Source organism: Xyrauchen texanus, chromosome 48 (genome assembly GCF_025860055.1).
Source record: "Xyrauchen texanus isolate HMW12.3.18 chromosome 48, RBS_HiC_50CHRs, whole genome shotgun sequence".
Classification (NCBI taxonomy): domain Eukaryota; kingdom Metazoa; phylum Chordata; class Actinopteri; order Cypriniformes; family Catostomidae; genus Xyrauchen; species Xyrauchen texanus.
Window position 1 is genome coordinate 2944930 of NC_068323.1, and position 17767 is coordinate 2962696.

At 37.3% G+C, this 17767-nt stretch overlaps 1 protein-coding gene across 3 annotated transcripts; it reads right to left on the reverse strand.

Annotated features, from left to right (window-relative positions):
- Positions 1 to 273: 273 nt before the first annotated feature.
- Positions 274 to 16818, reverse strand: LOC127639783 (uncharacterized). Of its 3 annotated transcripts, none has more exons than XM_052121998.1 (5): positions 16543 to 16818; positions 5257 to 5589; positions 3432 to 3755; positions 3226 to 3336; positions 274 to 1213 (listed from the first exon to the last, which is right to left on the reverse strand). In XM_052121998.1, the coding sequence occupies exons 1-5, from the start codon at positions 16577 to 16579 to the stop codon at positions 1167 to 1169; spliced, it is 852 nt and encodes a 283-aa protein (XP_051977958.1). In that variant the 5' UTR covers positions 16580 to 16818; the 3' UTR covers positions 274 to 1166. The 3 variants fall into 3 exon arrangements, with proteins under 3 accessions (XP_051977958.1, XP_051977957.1, XP_051977959.1); XM_052121997.1 differs by having other exon boundaries at positions 3226 to 3339; XM_052121999.1 differs by having other exon boundaries at positions 3196 to 3339.
- Between the last annotated feature and the right edge of the window lie 949 nt (positions 16819 to 17767).

Consider the following 17767-nt stretch of genomic DNA (forward strand, 5'->3'; position numbering starts at 1 on the left):
GATTTAAGAGGACACTTTGACCCAGAAAGCACAAAAATGTGAACACGGAAGCAAAAGATAATAAAAGAATTTGCAGCATGTTCAAGGAAATATTTGAGTCACGTAGACACTACACCACGCGAGTGAAGTTATCGTTTCACAAACATTGTGTGCAGTCGGGATAACACATATAGGCCCATACATGTGTATGTACAGGTGAGGTGAAATTGAACATCAACAAAATGGCATGTCTCATATATACACAATAAGATTGATATGCTAATACATTTTCCCATCTTTTATTTTAAAAATTTCCCAAATATACAACAAAGGCATCAAGACAATAAGACATAGGCTTTTCAATTATACCCAAGCAGAGACTTGTATAACAAGATAAAGAAAAAGCCAATAAAATCAGCCGAATACATTTAATTTCAAGGCTTAAAAAATAAGCTCAATCATATTAGCCTATTCATGAAAAAAAAGGTTAATCATGTTTTATCCACTAGAGGGCAGAACAGCAGTACATCACAACAGATGAGCAACAGTCACTCAGTGAGCTCACATTTCAAATCTCACATTACATTCATAGCTGATGGCAGATTTTAAACATGTTTTAGTGTCATTCTTTGATTGAACACAAAATCTAGGCACTAACTAGCCTATAACATTCAGTAAAAGCTTTTGAACGGAGTACCATGCATTTCTATATGCTCTATAAATGTCTGTTAAAGCATCTGATACATGCGCTCTCTTTAGAGACACAGAAACATACTGTGAAGTGACTTTAACATCGACCCTTTCCAGCTGTTGGTCTCAGTTACAGTAGAGAACATCCACAGAGAAATTCAGACATGAGAAACAGATCCTTTATCTGTTAAGATGAACCTTCAAATTACATATTTTATAAAAACTTAAAAGCCTGCAATTAGTCCCATAATATGAAAGCTGAGAGTCAAAGAGCCAGATCAAGTAATCGGTATGTAACATTAATAAAAACAGATGTTTAAAATAAACTAGTGCATGTAAACTTAAATCTGTTCCATTACTTATATGAAAGCATATAGTGTAGCAGTTTCCCCAATCATACCAGAGAAGCAATTCACCCTTGTTAAGTACCATTTCATAACAGTATACAGCAGCCGATTTTATACTGGTCATGTTTATAGTGCTACAGTAATCATGTGCTACTGTTTAAGTGCCGTTTCCTCATTCCCTTTCTTATAACTGGCATCTGTAAGAAAACAAAGAAAGAATTAGAAGTTGAAAAGAGTCAAATATTTTTGTGTTTTTGTGCTCTATTGTCAATGTGTGTGTGTGTGTGTGTGTGTGTGTGTGTGTGTGTGTGTGTGTATATACTGGCGGCAAACAGTTTGGAATAATGAACAGATTTTGGTGTTTCTGAAGAAAATTGGTACTTTAATTCACGAAAGTGGCATTCAACTGATCACAATGTATAGTCAAGACATTATATTTGAAAAAAGTAATTTTTGATCAAATCTAGACAGCAGCATCACTCCAACACCTTATCCTCGAGTACTCGAGTTAAATTGATCATTTGGTGCTAGAAAATCACTTGCCATTATATCAAATACAGCTGAAATATATTTAGTTCATTAAATTAAGGTTAACATTGTCTTTATGTTTGTTTTTGAGTTGTCACAGTATGCAATAGACTGGCATGTCTTAAGGTCAATATTAGAAAAAAAAAAAAAAAAGAAACATCGTTCTCTAGAAACTCATCAGTCAATCATTGTTTTGAGGAATGAAGGCGATACAATGCTTGAAATTGCCAAAAAACTGAAGATTTCATCCAAAGGTGTAACTACAGTCTTCAAAGACAAAGCACAACTGTCTCTAACAGGGACAGAAAGAGATGTGGAAGACCAGATGTACAACTAAACAAGAGGAGAAGTACATTAGAGTCTCTAGTTTGAGAAATAGACGCCTCACATGTCCTCCGCTGACAGCTTCATTGAATTCTACCCGCTCAACACCAGTTTCATGTACAACAGTAAAGAGAAGACTCAGGAGGACTTATGGGAAGAACTACAAAGAAAAAGACACTTTTGAAACAGAAAAACAAAAAGAAAAGGTTTGAGTGGGCAAAGAAACACAGACATTGGACAACAGATAATTGGAAAAGAGTGTTACGGATCTGAAACCCCATTGAGCTTTTGTGGGATCAGCTAGACTGTAAGGTGTGTAAGAAGTGCCCGACAAGACAGCCACATCTATGGCCAATAGGGGCTGGCTGCAGACTACGGGGCGAGTGGAGCTCCATTCAAAAGTGGAAATACGTCATCTCCACTGCGCCGGAGCGCATATATACGTCACCTCTACTGCGGCCTTATACTGTCTATAACTGCGACCGAGCGCATATATATATATATATTAATTTAACCGAGCGCATATATACGTGACCTCACCTAATCTTCACACACAATATCAAAGCAGTATACTAAACTTTTACGAAGTGGAGGTGACGTATTTCCTGTTTGAGAGTGGAGCTCCAATCGCCCACAGTCTGCAGCCAGACCCTTCTCTCTATGGCAAGTGCTACAGGAAGTGTGGGGTGAAAGGTCAAGTGCTACAGGAAGTGCGGGGTGAAATAACAAGGATCTATAAAGCTGTCATTGCTGCACATGGAGGATTTTTTGATGAGAACTCTTTGAAGTAGTTTTCTTTAAATTGTAATAGTAATTTTCATGTTATTAATATCTTGACAGTACATTGTGATCAGTTGAAGAATGCCACTTTGCTGAATAAAAGTACCAATTTCTTTCCATAAAAGCCAAATCTGTACATTATTCCAAACTGTTGGCTGCCAGTGTAGGTTTGTGCATATATACACATACACACATTATATACAGCATGCTGAAAATTACAGAAAGTTTCCTACTATTTATAAACAGCATTCGGGTATTCTGTGCACGCAAATTAAAAATACTACACACAGCATACAGAAATAATGCAGAGTAATATGATGATGGTTTGCTATTTGGAATATAGCACACATTCCATAATCAAACTGGTAAATTTGGGACGCATATGTAAAATTAGCCATCTGGGCTAAACTTGTCACATTTACATGGACATGATGTTAATTACTGTGTATTGTCCCTGATAAAATAAGTAAACAATATAGATGCTAAATACCATGATAAACATTTACATATTACAAATCCACCTCTGCACCATGAAGCTATTATTTACCTTGTCACATCACTTGTGGTTAATAATTACCGTTGTGTCTGTTTGAAGTGTTGCAGCGATAGACAATAACAGCAGCCACACACACAAGCCCAATTACAACAACAACAGATATCACCACTATGACACCCGTGGACAGGCCCGCTGCTGTAATGAATATAGAGAGACTGTTATTCAAGAATCTCAAGTCAATGACACAGTTCAATTCGACTAGTCGAATAATAATAACATCTACTCACCACTGACAGTAACTCTGAATTTCCTTTCTTTGGCATCTCTGTTTGTGCCGTACACCTTTAGTTTATAAAGTCCAGCGTCAGAGGATGTGATTTCTGTTATGGTGAGAGATCCTGACTGGACGTCCAGTAGCAGTCTGCCACTAAACGTCCCATCAGCACCATTATATGATGGGATCTTACTTTTCTGTTTATTAATTTCAGCGATGACAGGGCCTTCAGCTCCAAACATCCACTGGATCACATCATATTTCTCTATATCAGTAATATCATGCACGAGAGGGACGGAATCGCCCTCTGTTACTGACACTTTCTTAGGAATCGCATCTGAAATGCAAATAGAAAAAATAGAAAATGCATGCAGATAAAAAGCATTCAATATTTTCGTATGACAATAATTGGATAATAACAGACAATAAAATTATATTCTTTACAATTCTAGTTTGCACTTATATTAAAAGGGGCATTCAGTCGTTTTTTGGCTAGCGTTAGCATTGCTCTTCTTTGTGTACTTTAAGTACTAGTGATGGGTCGTTCATGAACGATTCGTTCATTTTAAATGAGTCTTTTATGTGACTCAGAAGAAGGAGTAGTCTCAGATAGTGATTTGTTAATTTTGTGTTGGCATGTGCATTGCGCAACCTGTTCGTTTGTTACATTAAATCTGCATAGGCGCTGTATAGGAAACAAAAATTATTAATTCACCTCTTGAGTCTTCTGGTCCGAGTCGTTTGTTCTTTTGTCACATGACAGCCATATACGCTATGCAGTGACAAAAGAATGAACGACTCGGACAAGACGATTCCAGAGGTGAACTAATCTTTCTGTATTATCTGTATTATCAGTTTTTCCTTATTGGGACTATAATCAAAGTTTGCCTAAGTAGACGTGTTGGGGGGTGGGGGTTGGCTATTGAAAATGTAACCTTTTAATTTAATTCTGCACAAATGAACGAAATGACTTGAATAAAGATTCGTTTATTTTACTGAATGAGACTCAAAGATTCAATCATCCGATATTCCCATCACTACTAAGTACCGAAACGACAGTGGTGTTAGACGCTGTGCAGCCCCTCTATCGATGTGGATCGGCATGATCATCTCTGCTCTCCCCGTCAGCTCTGGAATATCATTTGCATCTGGAAAATGTCAGCGTTTGAGGTCATTTCCGAAGTTATATAATTGCTTTGCCTAAAAACAAACATCAGAATTCATGCAAACAGACTTCAACAATCTTTGGAGACTGTCTACATTTCACGTTATTACCTTTATTAGAGAACTAAGTGTGAAAAAGACCTCAATTATCTGGTGATACAGAATGTCATGGTAAAGGAAAGTTTAAAATTGATTTTGATGATCAAATTTAGCATGTAAATGAATACTGTGTATTGGTATCGCTACTTGTGTTTTTCATCGTCATCAGATCTTTCCACCTTGTGTTTGCCGTACCGATGTTTACTCTAATTTTTTGCAAGTCTTCTTGCTTCGGACCTCTTTCGTTTCTGCTGCTAAAGCACGATTATAAATAAGTTCCTTTGTGTTCTTTTTGCTCTTCGCATCACCAAACAACACTAACTAAGCATAGACGTGCATATCTACATAGGCGGCAGCCAATGAGCGGGAGGATACTCTTCTTCAACGTTTAGTGAAACACAGCAGGTCATGGTGAAACACGTTGAAGGGGGTGACCCGCACCATGTATGGTGATGTAAACACAGAACACAACACTGAAATTAATGACATTTTGATTTTACATTTTTAAAACAAGTGCAAATTTGTGTTAAACACATTAGGGTCCTTTTTAAACAAAATAATAATAATGAACTCACCAATGACGATGACTCTGAATGTCTTCTGTACGTTGTGTGTGCCATTGAAGATCTTTAGTTCATAAATCCCAGAGTGTTTGATTCTGGTGTTCCTGATGGTCAGATCTCCAGTTTGAGCATCTAGATTGAGTCGGTCCTTAAACATCATATCATCAGTGTCATATAATAAGGCATTGTTGGCCTTGATCTTAGCTATGACAGGACCATTAGGTCCAAACTTCCACTCTATCTCATCGTCTTTCTGTATATTGGTGAGACAAGTTTCTAGCATGACAGGATCTCCCTCCATTACTTCCAGTGTCTTCATGTCAACCGTCTCAACACCGAATACACCTAGAGAACAAACATAAATCAAGATAAGATTTATTTTCCTGCTGGAAAATTCAGCTTAAGCTGGTAGCTGTGTTTTGGAACATGGTAGCTGGTCTAAGCTGGTCCAAGTTTGTCCAAGCTGGTCCTTAGTTGGCCCTATGCTGGTTCGAGCTAGTCCTTAGCTGGTCCAAGCTAGTCCTAAAATGGTCCTTCAGCTGGTCCAATCCAGTCCTCAGGTGGTCCTAAATGGTCCTAAACTGGTCAAGCTGGTCCTTAGCTGGTTCAAGCTGGACTTAGATGGCCCTCATCTGGTACTGAGATGGTCCTAAGATGGTCCAAGCTGGTCCTTAGGTGGTCCTAAACTGGTCAAGCTGGTCCTTTGCTGGTCTTAGATGGCCCTGAGATGGTCCTCATCTGGTCCTTAGCTGGTCCTCAGCCGGTCCTAAAATGGCCCTTAGCTGGTTCAAGCTGGCAAACAGCAACCATATTCCAAAAACCAGCTTAATCAACTTGAGTTGGTATGACAAACTGGTAGATTCTCTAAGCTTGTCTCCTAGCTAGGACCAGCTCATGACCAACTAGAAACCAGCTACCATATTCCAAAACACAGCTACCAGCTTATGCTGGATTTTCCATTAGGGTACAAGTGTCAGTAAGAACATACAGTGTAAATATCTGTATGTATGCATAACACAGAATTTAATATACATGCAATTAAAAATAAACAGCTACCACTTTGCCATTTTAAATATAGCCTATGTTGCTATATTTTATACTATTAGTATGAAATATGAAATCAGTTAATATGAAAACAATATTATGCAGCCTATAAATGGCATGCATTGCCAGTCTGTATGGGCAAAAATAATGACACATTTCAGTAGATCTTCATAGATGTCATAACATTACAGTGGAAGAGACACAATATATAACGTCATGACGGCGCACATAAACAAATGCAACAAGTAGAGCTTCATATTAGAGTTTTAAATGAAATATCGCGAGACTGAGGCGAGTAAGACGGGCAGAATGCGGAAACTCTTATGCGATTGTGCAGCAACGATATTAAAATGAAACAAGAAACTGGATCATGGGTGTAACATACAGGCGCTACAAAATATATTAAGATATTTTCCCGCGATAAACCAAAGGATACGGGACTTACATATAACGTTTGAAGATTCGATTTAACGCCATACAGAGCGTTAAACATTGGTGTAATGGGTTTATATTTGGTAAATAAAATATAGATAAAGACATGAACATGTTTAGAAACTATTAAGAATTGAAACTGAAGGATCTTTCATTGTATTGGAGCTACAGGTGCGACGGATAGTCCTGAAAATACGGGTAAGAAAAATATCTTTCTGTTTTGAATTGTCAACCACGTCAGAGAAAATGTCATCGGATATAAACGGTGGATGATTTGAATTCACTGAGGAAGTTGAGGCCAATCATTGAGCTACAGTTTAATCCTTTTAATTTGACATGGATCAGTAATTCACACTGATATGTCTTTCATTTGGACAGACAGGGAAGTTTATTGTCTCCTTACGTTTATATTTTCTTTCTTTCAGAGTAGACAGACGCCCTTTTGGGCGGCAAGTATTGATTCGCTTAAATAACGGGGTACACCACATGGTGGCGCCAAACGGCTCAAAAAGAAGAATCCTTTAACTCGCTTAACCTGTCTAATGATCTTAGAAAACTGTGATTGGTTCATGCTCCCAGCGCTGACAAAAGTAACAGATTGCACGTGACACTGACGTCTACGCATTCATATGATTGGGCGTTTCCAAACGGCAGTTTTGCACCCTTGAAAGGCACGTCGGGATGTGTTGTACCAAACAAAAGAAAGCATACTTGTTTTTTCACAAAGTACCATTTTACAAGACTTTAATGAAGGGTACGTTCAAACTGGAATGCCATGCTCTCTTTAGAGAGCCCACATTAAGAGCTTTGTCCTTTGTAGTGAGTAGGGCATAGGGATGACCACTTTCCATTGGAATTCACCCACAGTTTTAGAGAAGAGTTCATACACTGATTGACATAATCCTAATTTACAGTAGCCACATGATAAAAGACAATGTTGAACCTTTGTTATGATTTATTTGAATTTTTTTTTTCAAATAGTAAATGTTGATTACTTCAAAGCAATGTAAATAAAGTACTACAATCTCAAGTTTAAGTTTTGTTGAACTGACCAACAAAAAAATGGTGATCCTTCAAAGGACTTTGCCCTTGGAGCACGTTGGATTTCTAATCTGCAGTTGCTAATCTAAAGAAATATTTATTGGTGTGATTTAAGAGAGGTCTACAAAGCAGTCATTGTTTAAAGGCACCAGTGTCTATGTCGGGTTGGATGTCAGCAAAGCCAAAGGTCTTAGGCAAGTACATTCATGCCTTGTTAGAGAGTCTAAGAGCTTTTGCAGCCTTTATCACAAACTCCTACAAGACTTCTGTGGGATTATGTATTTTTTTTAGTTTGAGATGTCTAATTTTGTAACACATTTGTGTGATATCATAAAATTGTAAAGATGTAATTTTATGGTATTTGTGCCAGGGATGCACCGATATGATACCTGGATCGGTATGCTGTCCGATACTGATGTTTTTACCCGGATCGGGTATTGGTCTGAGGAGCCGTCCAAATCTAATAAGGCATGTTGGTCATGGGCGTTACGGTCAAGCTCAAAGAATAATAACCTTGAAATCACCACTAAAGAAGTCCATATCATGCATTTTATTCAGGCTCTTACAGTCATACAAAAGCTTTGTGAATTGTAAAAGGCTGCGTTTAATAATAGGGCTGCAACTAACAATTATTCACCCTATTAGGCAATCATTGCTATTAAGCTGATCAGTTCAACAATTAATCATTAGCTCTTATCAGATTATTCAGCAGGTTCCCGAGTTAAAAGGTTGGATTAAATGTGCTTACTAACAATAAAGAGGACAAAATCATCTTTTAAAAATAATCTAAATGACATTCACTGAATTAAAGGGAAAAATATTTTTATGAAGTTTAATTCAGTAAAGAAATTCACTGCAAAAAAATCCTTATCAAGTATTTTTGTCTTGTTTTCCATTTAAAATTGTCTAAAAATCCTTAAAATAAGAAACATTTACTTGAAGCAGCATATAAGATATTTAGACTTGCTTTAAGAGAATGTATCTTAAATATCAGTGTATTTTGTATATAAGTGTATTTTTTCACTTATACTTCAGCAAGTGCAGTAAAGACAAAATATTCTTATATTCAAGATCTATTCTCTAAAAGCAAGTGTAAATATCTGATATGCTGCTTCTCAGGTCAATGCATCTTTTTTAAAGGATTTTTAGATATTTTTAAATATTTGTATTTTTAATGTTACATTCAATATTCTCAGATAACAATATTTTCTTCTGTAGTACAGCTGCTAAAGTAAATGTACATTGTTTTAAATGAGTTTTATATTTTTATATTGGAAAACAAGCTACAACAAATCAAAAACGTATTTTGTTGCAAAAAAACAAACTCACTCTTATTAGTAAAGCTGCGTATTGACAATTTACGTCATGATAAGAAACACACCGTGACACATATATTACAATAAGTCGAGAGTCATCATGTTATAGTCTGGCTGCATTAAGCGTGTGCGCTCAAGAGATGAGCGTCCCGTGACAGAGTGTGCATCAGCCGAATGCAGTTTCAATCTCTTCCTCTTAGATCGGGACACTTCGAGCAACTCATAGAAGAGGTGCTGACCGCACAGAGAAATGCCAGTTTCAGAGTTTGTAGTTATTTACATGATCCTCTTCCGTATTATTTAAACTTTAATAAAGCTAGAACGCATTAAATATAACTGCATTGATGATGTAACACCGGGGTGTTTCCTTTAAAGAGCTCCGGCTCCGCTAATTCCATAACGAGAGTGCTTCTGTATTTACTTATGTGTACATCATCTGAAGCTAAAGTTTAGAGTGCATCTGGACTGTGATCTGTGTAATTCTTCCTCTCCTCGGTCAGGAATTGCAGAGTTTAATGTTACATTAAATTAGATCAAACAACTATTTGACAACAGAAATGTGTCGACGATTGTTGATAACGTCAAATAATCGTTTCAGCCATATTTAATAATAAATATACAGTCAGCATGCACAGTTTGGGTGTAGCCAGGAAATTACTTTTGGGTGGGCCTCAATAAATGCATGGGCAAAGTTTTCGCCCAAATGTATTTTTACCAAATGTTCTTTAACAACAGAGAAGCGGCGCATTCAAACAGTTCTTTCACACTTTCAGAAATCAGAATTTATGATTTTGTTAAAACTATTTTATAAATATATATTTAAAGTCATAAAGTAATAATCTCTAATATTCTGGGTGGGCCTGGGTCTGATTTGGGTGGTCCCAGTCTAGCCCACCCGTGGTTAAGCCACTGCAGCGAAGACGTATCTGGCGCCACGCTTTACTGAACGAGTGCCGCTCTGCCGACACGCACACATGAACATGCGCAAAGGCTCGTGATGCGCTGCTCAGTGCAATATGTGGTCAAGCTAACACAAACTCCATCTCAGATGTAGATGATCAATAGTTCGGTCCGCCTATAATATGCACTGAGAACGGCACCGGACAAGCATTTTACCAGATATTGAATGAGAAACGTATTACACTACCGTGAATTAGCCTACAATCAAACGCTCAAACACAGACTTCATGGAGCGCTCAGTGCCGGACTTTCAAAATAAAAGCCTATTACAAATGTATAATAAAATTATTATTATTATAAGAAGAAATTACAATAAAAACAAATTGGGTTCCAAAAATTACTGTGTAACTGAAAAGTGGATTGATGTAATAATAAAACAAAAATGAAGTAAATAAATAACAGAGAGAGATCTGAAACATTTACAAGTTAAAATGTGTAAAGTGAACTGGCTTCTTTTCTACTGAAGACTTTCACTGGAATTACTGTTATGTTTCCTGCAGACTAGTTAACAATAAAGTTTTGCGTTTTCTTATTTTTCTTATATCAGGGATTGAGAATACGGATCGGCCGATACTGAGAGTTCAGGTATCGAATCGGATCAGAAGAGAAATTTTTTATCGTTCCATCAATAATTACGTGCAAAAATATTCCAAAAGTGTACATTAAATTTGGCATGTTTCAAAATTGTTTAAACCTCATTATAACAAATGCATATAGGAACTAGGGATGCACCGATCCGATACCTGGATCGGTATCAGCGCCGATACTGACATTTTTAGATGGATCGGGTATCGGTGCGACACCACTGAATTAGTTCATATGACTCCTGCATTTTTTTCAAGCGTTAGCTCTGTGAATCACAACAGGTTATGTTTAATAAGTAAATATATAATATAAATGTGCAGCGCCAGGCGTTATTGAATGGTGCTACTCTGTTCACACACACTCACGGCTATTTTTAGCCTTCACAGCGTGCGCAATATTTGGCCTACTCGCATGAACAACAACTCAGATGTAGATGCTCAATAGTTCACTTATAACATGTATTTAGAGCGGCTATGGAGGAGCATTTTACCAGAATTTGAATAAGAAGCGAATTAAACTACAAACAGACACATACAGGGCGTCCTGGAGAATTCAGAATGTCAAAATAAAAGCGCAAAGGGTTTTAAAGTCAATAATAAGTCAATAATAAATTTGTATTATTATTATTATTTGTTTACAAATGATAACAATATTTAAGTTTAATGAGTTCCAAAAATAACTGAATGAAAAGTGAACTGATATCTTACAATTGAAATATCTTACTTGAAATAATGTGTAAATAGAGGTTTGTGTTTCTTCACATATAATTAGCATCACTCAGTGAGGTATAGATATTCTAAACTGATTATGAAAAAACAAAAACACTGGTATCGGATCGGTATTGGCCGATACTGAGATATTAGATATCGGAAGAAAAAAGTCCTATCGGTGCATCCCTTATAGGTCAATTTGTACGTGAGCATCATCACAATATAGGTTACACCAAGTTCTTTGTGAATCCAACAGATGACAAGCTACGGTAAATCGTTTTTTCCTAAATAAAAATTACTGAAATGACTGAAAGGATCCAGTAAAATAGAATTTTGATTCTAGCCCATACAGAGTATAAAGTGTAAGATCACCTTCTATTGATCCACCTAGTGCCAGGCAGACATCTCTACACTTATTTGAGTATTGGGTATGAATTGGGACCAACCCATGAACTTTAAAGGAAGGAAAAACTAACAGGATGTGAGCTAAAACAAAAGCAATAGGGTTCCTGTTGTGCAAATGTAATGCACTCACACTTCAGATCTGGGTTGTTTCTATATTGCTTCTTTTTCTATGACAACAATCATCTTTTAGATTGGAATCCATTTAAGTTTCTATATATATTGCAGCTGAGGTGCTCACACTTTCACGGCATGAGATCTACTTTTTCATAATGCTATAACAGTAACATAACTGGCATTTTGAAATGTATTTAAACTGACTATCACACAGCCCCATATCCGCATTATGTGTGTCCTCGCACCACACATGCACGCTCTCACTCACACATGCCCACACACACTCTCACTCACACATGCCCACACACACTCTCACTCACACATGCCCACACACACATACACAAAGAAGCCATCTGTCAGATAGTGAGAGTATTTGAAATGTAGTATGGCAGGGGAAGAGTCATTTACATTCACGAGGAAAGCGATGCCTGATTGGACAATGCAGTATTATTTATCAGGAAAGTGCTACCTGATTGTTCTGAGAAAATATAGCCCTACCCCTAATAATAACCGTAAGAGCTTTCCTCATAAATATGAATGAGTCATCTCCTGTCATCCTATGTTTTGGAAATCCGCATTTTTATCATTTGTTTGTATCCCCTTCTCTTTCATTTATAATGCACAATTCCCACTACTTAGTAGGTCCTCGTGGTGGTGCGGTTACTCTCCTCAATCCGGGTGGCGGAGGACGAGTCTCAGTTGCCTCCGCTTCTGAGACCGTCAATCCGCGTATCTTATCACGTGACTCGTTGTGCATGACACTCCGGAGACTCACAGCATTTGGAGGCTCATGCTACACTCCACGATCCACACACAACTCACCACACGCCCCATTGAGAGCGAGAACCACTAATCACCACCATGAGGAGGTTACCCCATGTGACTCGATCCTCCCTAGCAACTGGGACAATTTGGTTACTTAGGAGATCTGTCTGGAGTCACTAAAACTCGCGACTCCAGGGGTGATAGTCAGTGTCAATACTTGCTGAGCAACCCAGACCCCCATAAAAAAACATTTTTAAGAATTTAGTTATTTGAGCAGATTCTCCCTCTACTCCCTTTACCATTTGACCTGTTAAAGAGATCGACCAGTGGTTGTCTTGTGATCGATGTAATGAGCACCCTTGCATTACAGTATGCCTGTGAGCTCAGTGATGTGTTATTTGATCGGTAAAGCGGTCTATATAACATGTGGGGACAGGACAAGCTCCAACTGGCTGGCTGTGATGTCACAACATGACAAGGGCTTTGACCAAGAATAACAAAGTTACGCCAATGTTGCTGAGTAAAATTGCTGTACTGTTCCAACATGTAAGCTATTTATGGCATGTAAGCTGGTACGCCTCAGCACACTATAGCCTTGCCGACATACCACTCCAAAAATAACCCATGTGATGTATACATGTCTGGAGATTGGAGTTCTAACAGGCAGATATATTTGTATTAACAATCATTTTAGTTGCATTACACTATTATATAGATATTATATAGCAACTAAATAGAGCTCTGTAATATGGACAAAAATAAATGTTTAGATGAGAAGAATAGATGAGCTAATGTGCAAAACATATGCATTGTTGAAAATAGGTTAGGTTTAGCCTTAAGGGTGGGGTTAGGTGTAGAGCTGCGTAATTAATTGCAAATCGCAATACAATCGTGATAAGAGCATGTGCAATTTAAAAAACCTCTGCAAGGTGCAATTCATTTATTTACTCAGAATTCTGTGATGTTTAATGTGCCATTCTGATTTCTGCACATCTTGCACGCACTGACAAGATCTCACTAATCAGAATGCAGTGCTTAAAAATGGTACCAGTGAGAGAACCAAACAGAAATCGGGAAGGTAAATAAGGAAAAACTAAAAGTTAAATAAATGATGATATCATATATGACTAACACAAAGACATTTTGAACACATATATATATATATATATTTTTTTTTTTTTTACATGAAATAAAAACTATATATATATTTTGCCATAATCACAAATAAAATCGCAATATCAATAAAAATAAATAAAAATCGCTAAATTTGTCCATATTGCACTGCAAGTGAGAACCCAAAATCATTGACACATGCCTGTGCACATTTACATATCAACAACACCTATTCTGCATTCTGAAACATGTCCCGTCTAGTCACGTTGAATTTATGAGGAAACGTTTAACACTTCAGTTCTGGCATAAAGTTCAAAGGGCTTAGTAACTACAGTACTAGTTAGTTTGTAACTAGTTAGTCAGCACTTAATTTAGTTGCACCACCAGTTCTTAAAATGATTTTTTGAAGAATACAGAGCTCTGTCAGGTCCTTATAATGCAAGTAAATGGGTGCGTGACGGTCCAAAAGTCATATTTCCGAGAGCGAGAACCGCATTATAGTGACCACGAGGAGGTTAGCCCATGTGACTCTACCCTCCCTAGCAACCGGGCCAATTTGGTTGCTAAGGAGACCTGGCTGGAGTCACTCGGCACGCCCTGGATTCAAACTCACGACTCCAGGTGTGATAGTCAGCATCAATACTCACTGAGCTTCCCAGGCCCCCCAATTAAAACGTGTTTAACTTTAAATCGTTGTTTGTGGATTACTTTTATGCTGCCTAAATGTGACTTTTGGACCGTCAGGCACCCGTTTACTTGCATTATAAGGACCTGACAGAGCTCCATCATCTTCTAAAAATCTTTATTTGTGTTCTGCCTTAGAAAGAAAGTCATACACATATAGAATGACATCAAGGCAATTGTATAATGAGATAATTTTAGCTAGTATGTTGTGTGCTTCCCAAAACCATTTTATAGTCAGGCAGATATCTCTGTTTGCATTGATTGGTCAAGCCTTTAAATTTATAAACAAAAGTGTTGGGAAGCCATGCATCTGTATGGCTTCTGTGAATATTTAGTTACATATAGGGTTACATTTCACCTAAATCAAATGTTGCAATGCTCATATATTCAGTAGTGTGGAACTGGTATCTTAGTGCATATTTACAGTAAAACTAATCAAAATAGTAAGTTATGCATAGGTGGTGCAACCGGCTCTAGAAAAAATGTGGTTACACCTGTCAAACATTGTGCTGTTCCTCTCTGTGTGTAGCATCTGCAACTCTGCGTATTCTTCTCAAGAATCCCATTGTTAGAAACTAACGGCTAATATTTGTTTTTAACAAGGTCACTGATCATTTCTCTTTGATATTGACAGTTTGATTGGCACATAACATGGTAGTTTAAAATGGTCAACGGCAAACAATATGGGTTATGTAAATGAATGAGAATAACTGTTATGTATATTGGAAGTGGGGGCACATTTGGTGGCATTTTATTTTGTTATTTCCTGGTACAGATAGTAGGCCACAGGTATGCACTAGACAACTGCAGTGCACTCTGAGATCTGTGTAAGTAAATCATTGATGCTCTATATGCAAGAATACTCAACTAATGACAAACAACGTTAAACGTGACAAACTTCACATTTCAGTGCCATTGCTACTCATAACAGGAAATTAACAGAATTGAAATGTTGCTGCATTGTATAAATCTTTGTTCCCCTTTTCAACAGAAGAACGGCTTTACATGTTGGGGACAAAATCGTGACAAAAATGAGTGGGGATATATCCAAAATGTCCCTACCATAAATAAAGCCTATGCCTCACAAACCTTCCAAGTGTCTTTGCCCAGTTACCAGGCAAAAGTGCCCAGGCTTCTACATGTTAACTGCATTTCTGAGATTAGATATAGCTTTGCATGGACAATGTTGGTATTACATCAGTCTTTATGGATTTGTACAAATCCTGCTAAAGCATTTATTGTTATTCTAAATTGATTTTTCGGTGGTACACTATACTATCTGTCGCTTACGCTGTATATAACCCAAAATATCCTTTAAAATAATAAGCCGTATTTAAAAAATGAATATTTAACAACGCTGCATCATCCACTGATACATACAATCCAATGACTCACGATACCATGCATGGACATGTATTAGATTTATGAGCTGTCAATTGATTTTAATCAACCAAGATATATAAGACAAAAAATGGGGTACAGTTATTAAACTGGACAATTGAAACAATCAGAACAAAAATATCAGAAACATCAGAAAATACAATATGACATAAAACAATGAGAACGATGGGAACGTCCTTTTCAAGGACAGTCGTGACAACCTTTCTTCAAGAAACTGGCATCCAATATCAAGACATCCAAAACACATACAATACAAAATTGTCAATATATAAAATATGCACGCAAATATAAACGCATCAGCAAAACACAAATTACAAGGCCTATGTCTGGAGGGTCGACGATTAAAAACTCGCAAAAATGCAACAATGAAATATCGAATAAACACATTTCCATATTTTTGAATAGTAAAATCCTCCAAAAAGAGCATTCCGATGTAACATAATTGTGCGACACGAATTCATCGATCTGATAATAATTATCGCAAGGCCTGAACTTGGCAAACGATGTTGTGCGAGGCTTAACCATGAAGCTGTACAGCCTAAAATAAAGACCAAAATACCGTTTTCCACTCTCTGCCCAAAATAAAAATAAAAACAATCAATATGAGTATGTTCGGAAAATCACAGAATGGCAAAATATGCGTATAAAGCCAATAAGCATGGTCCATTTCCGGTTCTGGTAAATAAAATCGAAAGTGTTATAGTTATAAATAATAATTCACCACTTACCGTTCACGAATATTAGGAAAAGTAGGTTCAGATACATGTTCTTCGTATTGATTGTAGATCTGGGTAAAATCCGACTTTAATAAAGATGAAAATTTTAGCAATAAATATCCGTTGTGTTGTCGGTTCTGGACCGCACCCAAACCGACAAATAGCGTCAATTATTATGAATATAATTTTTAAAAGATTGATATAGAGGCTTTATGCCGACTGAGATTTGCCGAAGATTTGCTTCCAAAGACGTCCGCGCTGCAAATTGTTTCTTGAGACTGAAGAGCCGCAGACCACTTGGTCGAAATGGCTGAATCTTGCGTCTACCAGGTAACGTGACACGAGATGTAATAGACTCATAACGCCACCTACAGTGTAAAAGCCATGGATGCACATCCAACACCCCCCCCAAACCCCCCATCACTTGCACCTGTGACATTTGAACCAGACCTGTAGGCAGCCTGGGCCACTAAGACAAATGGACCATGAGTAAACCGATTATTACAATCATAAAAACTCATTAGAATGGTAAAGTATTTTAAAATGAGTCTCTTGAATATTTTAGAAACTAGCACACCTCTGGGATCTAGGCCTGTATGTGGGGAAGCCGGCTAAAGGTTGTGCGATATTACCGAAGACATCTAATTATCGTAATCTTTTGCAAATTGCCAGAACAGTAAGAAAACACCAAACTTTAATGGAACCTGATATCCCGTTACAGCCTCCAAATATAAACCGCACACATTTCTTTAGCTAATTGGTCGAATCAACCTACGAGATGGGTAGAATTAACTCATTTTAACACATTATATACTGTAACTATTAAAAGAGGGGTGTCCTGTGATTTCTGAACCCATACTGAAAGATATATTCCTCCCTAAGTTTAGAGGATCCATCCATTTTCGAACTGAAATGTGTAAAACGGCTAATATATATAAATCTTACAAATTAAATGAATAACTATATAACAGTCTATTTCGAATCTTCAGTTTGTATCAATGTATTAGAAAAAGCAGTGTCCAACTAGCGACGCTCTTTCTTGCATTGAAATTGTTCACGAAGAATTTCAATCAGGTTTTAGGCTCCACTGTATTTTTGAAGCGGGACTTGTCAGAGCAACAAGCGACTTATTTTTAGCCCCAGACTGGGACTGTATCTATTTATAAACATAAGCCTTTTAACCCTATGTCATTCTTTTGGGCGAACTTGAAAATCAGGCTGATATTTGTGGACAGGT

Coding starts and splice junctions, on each gene's coding strand:
- LOC127639783 (XM_052121997.1), bottom strand. CDS start 16,579: ATGTATCTGAACCTACTTTTCCTAATATTCGTGAACG. Junction 3,756..5,256: donor ATTCAGAGTCATCGTCATTG/GTGAGTTCATTA, acceptor TTTGCATTTCAG/ATGCGATTCCTAAGAAAGTG. Junction 3,340..3,431: donor ATTCAGAGTTACTGTCAGTG/GTGAGTAGATGT, acceptor TATTCATTACAG/CAGCGGGCCTGTCCACGGGT.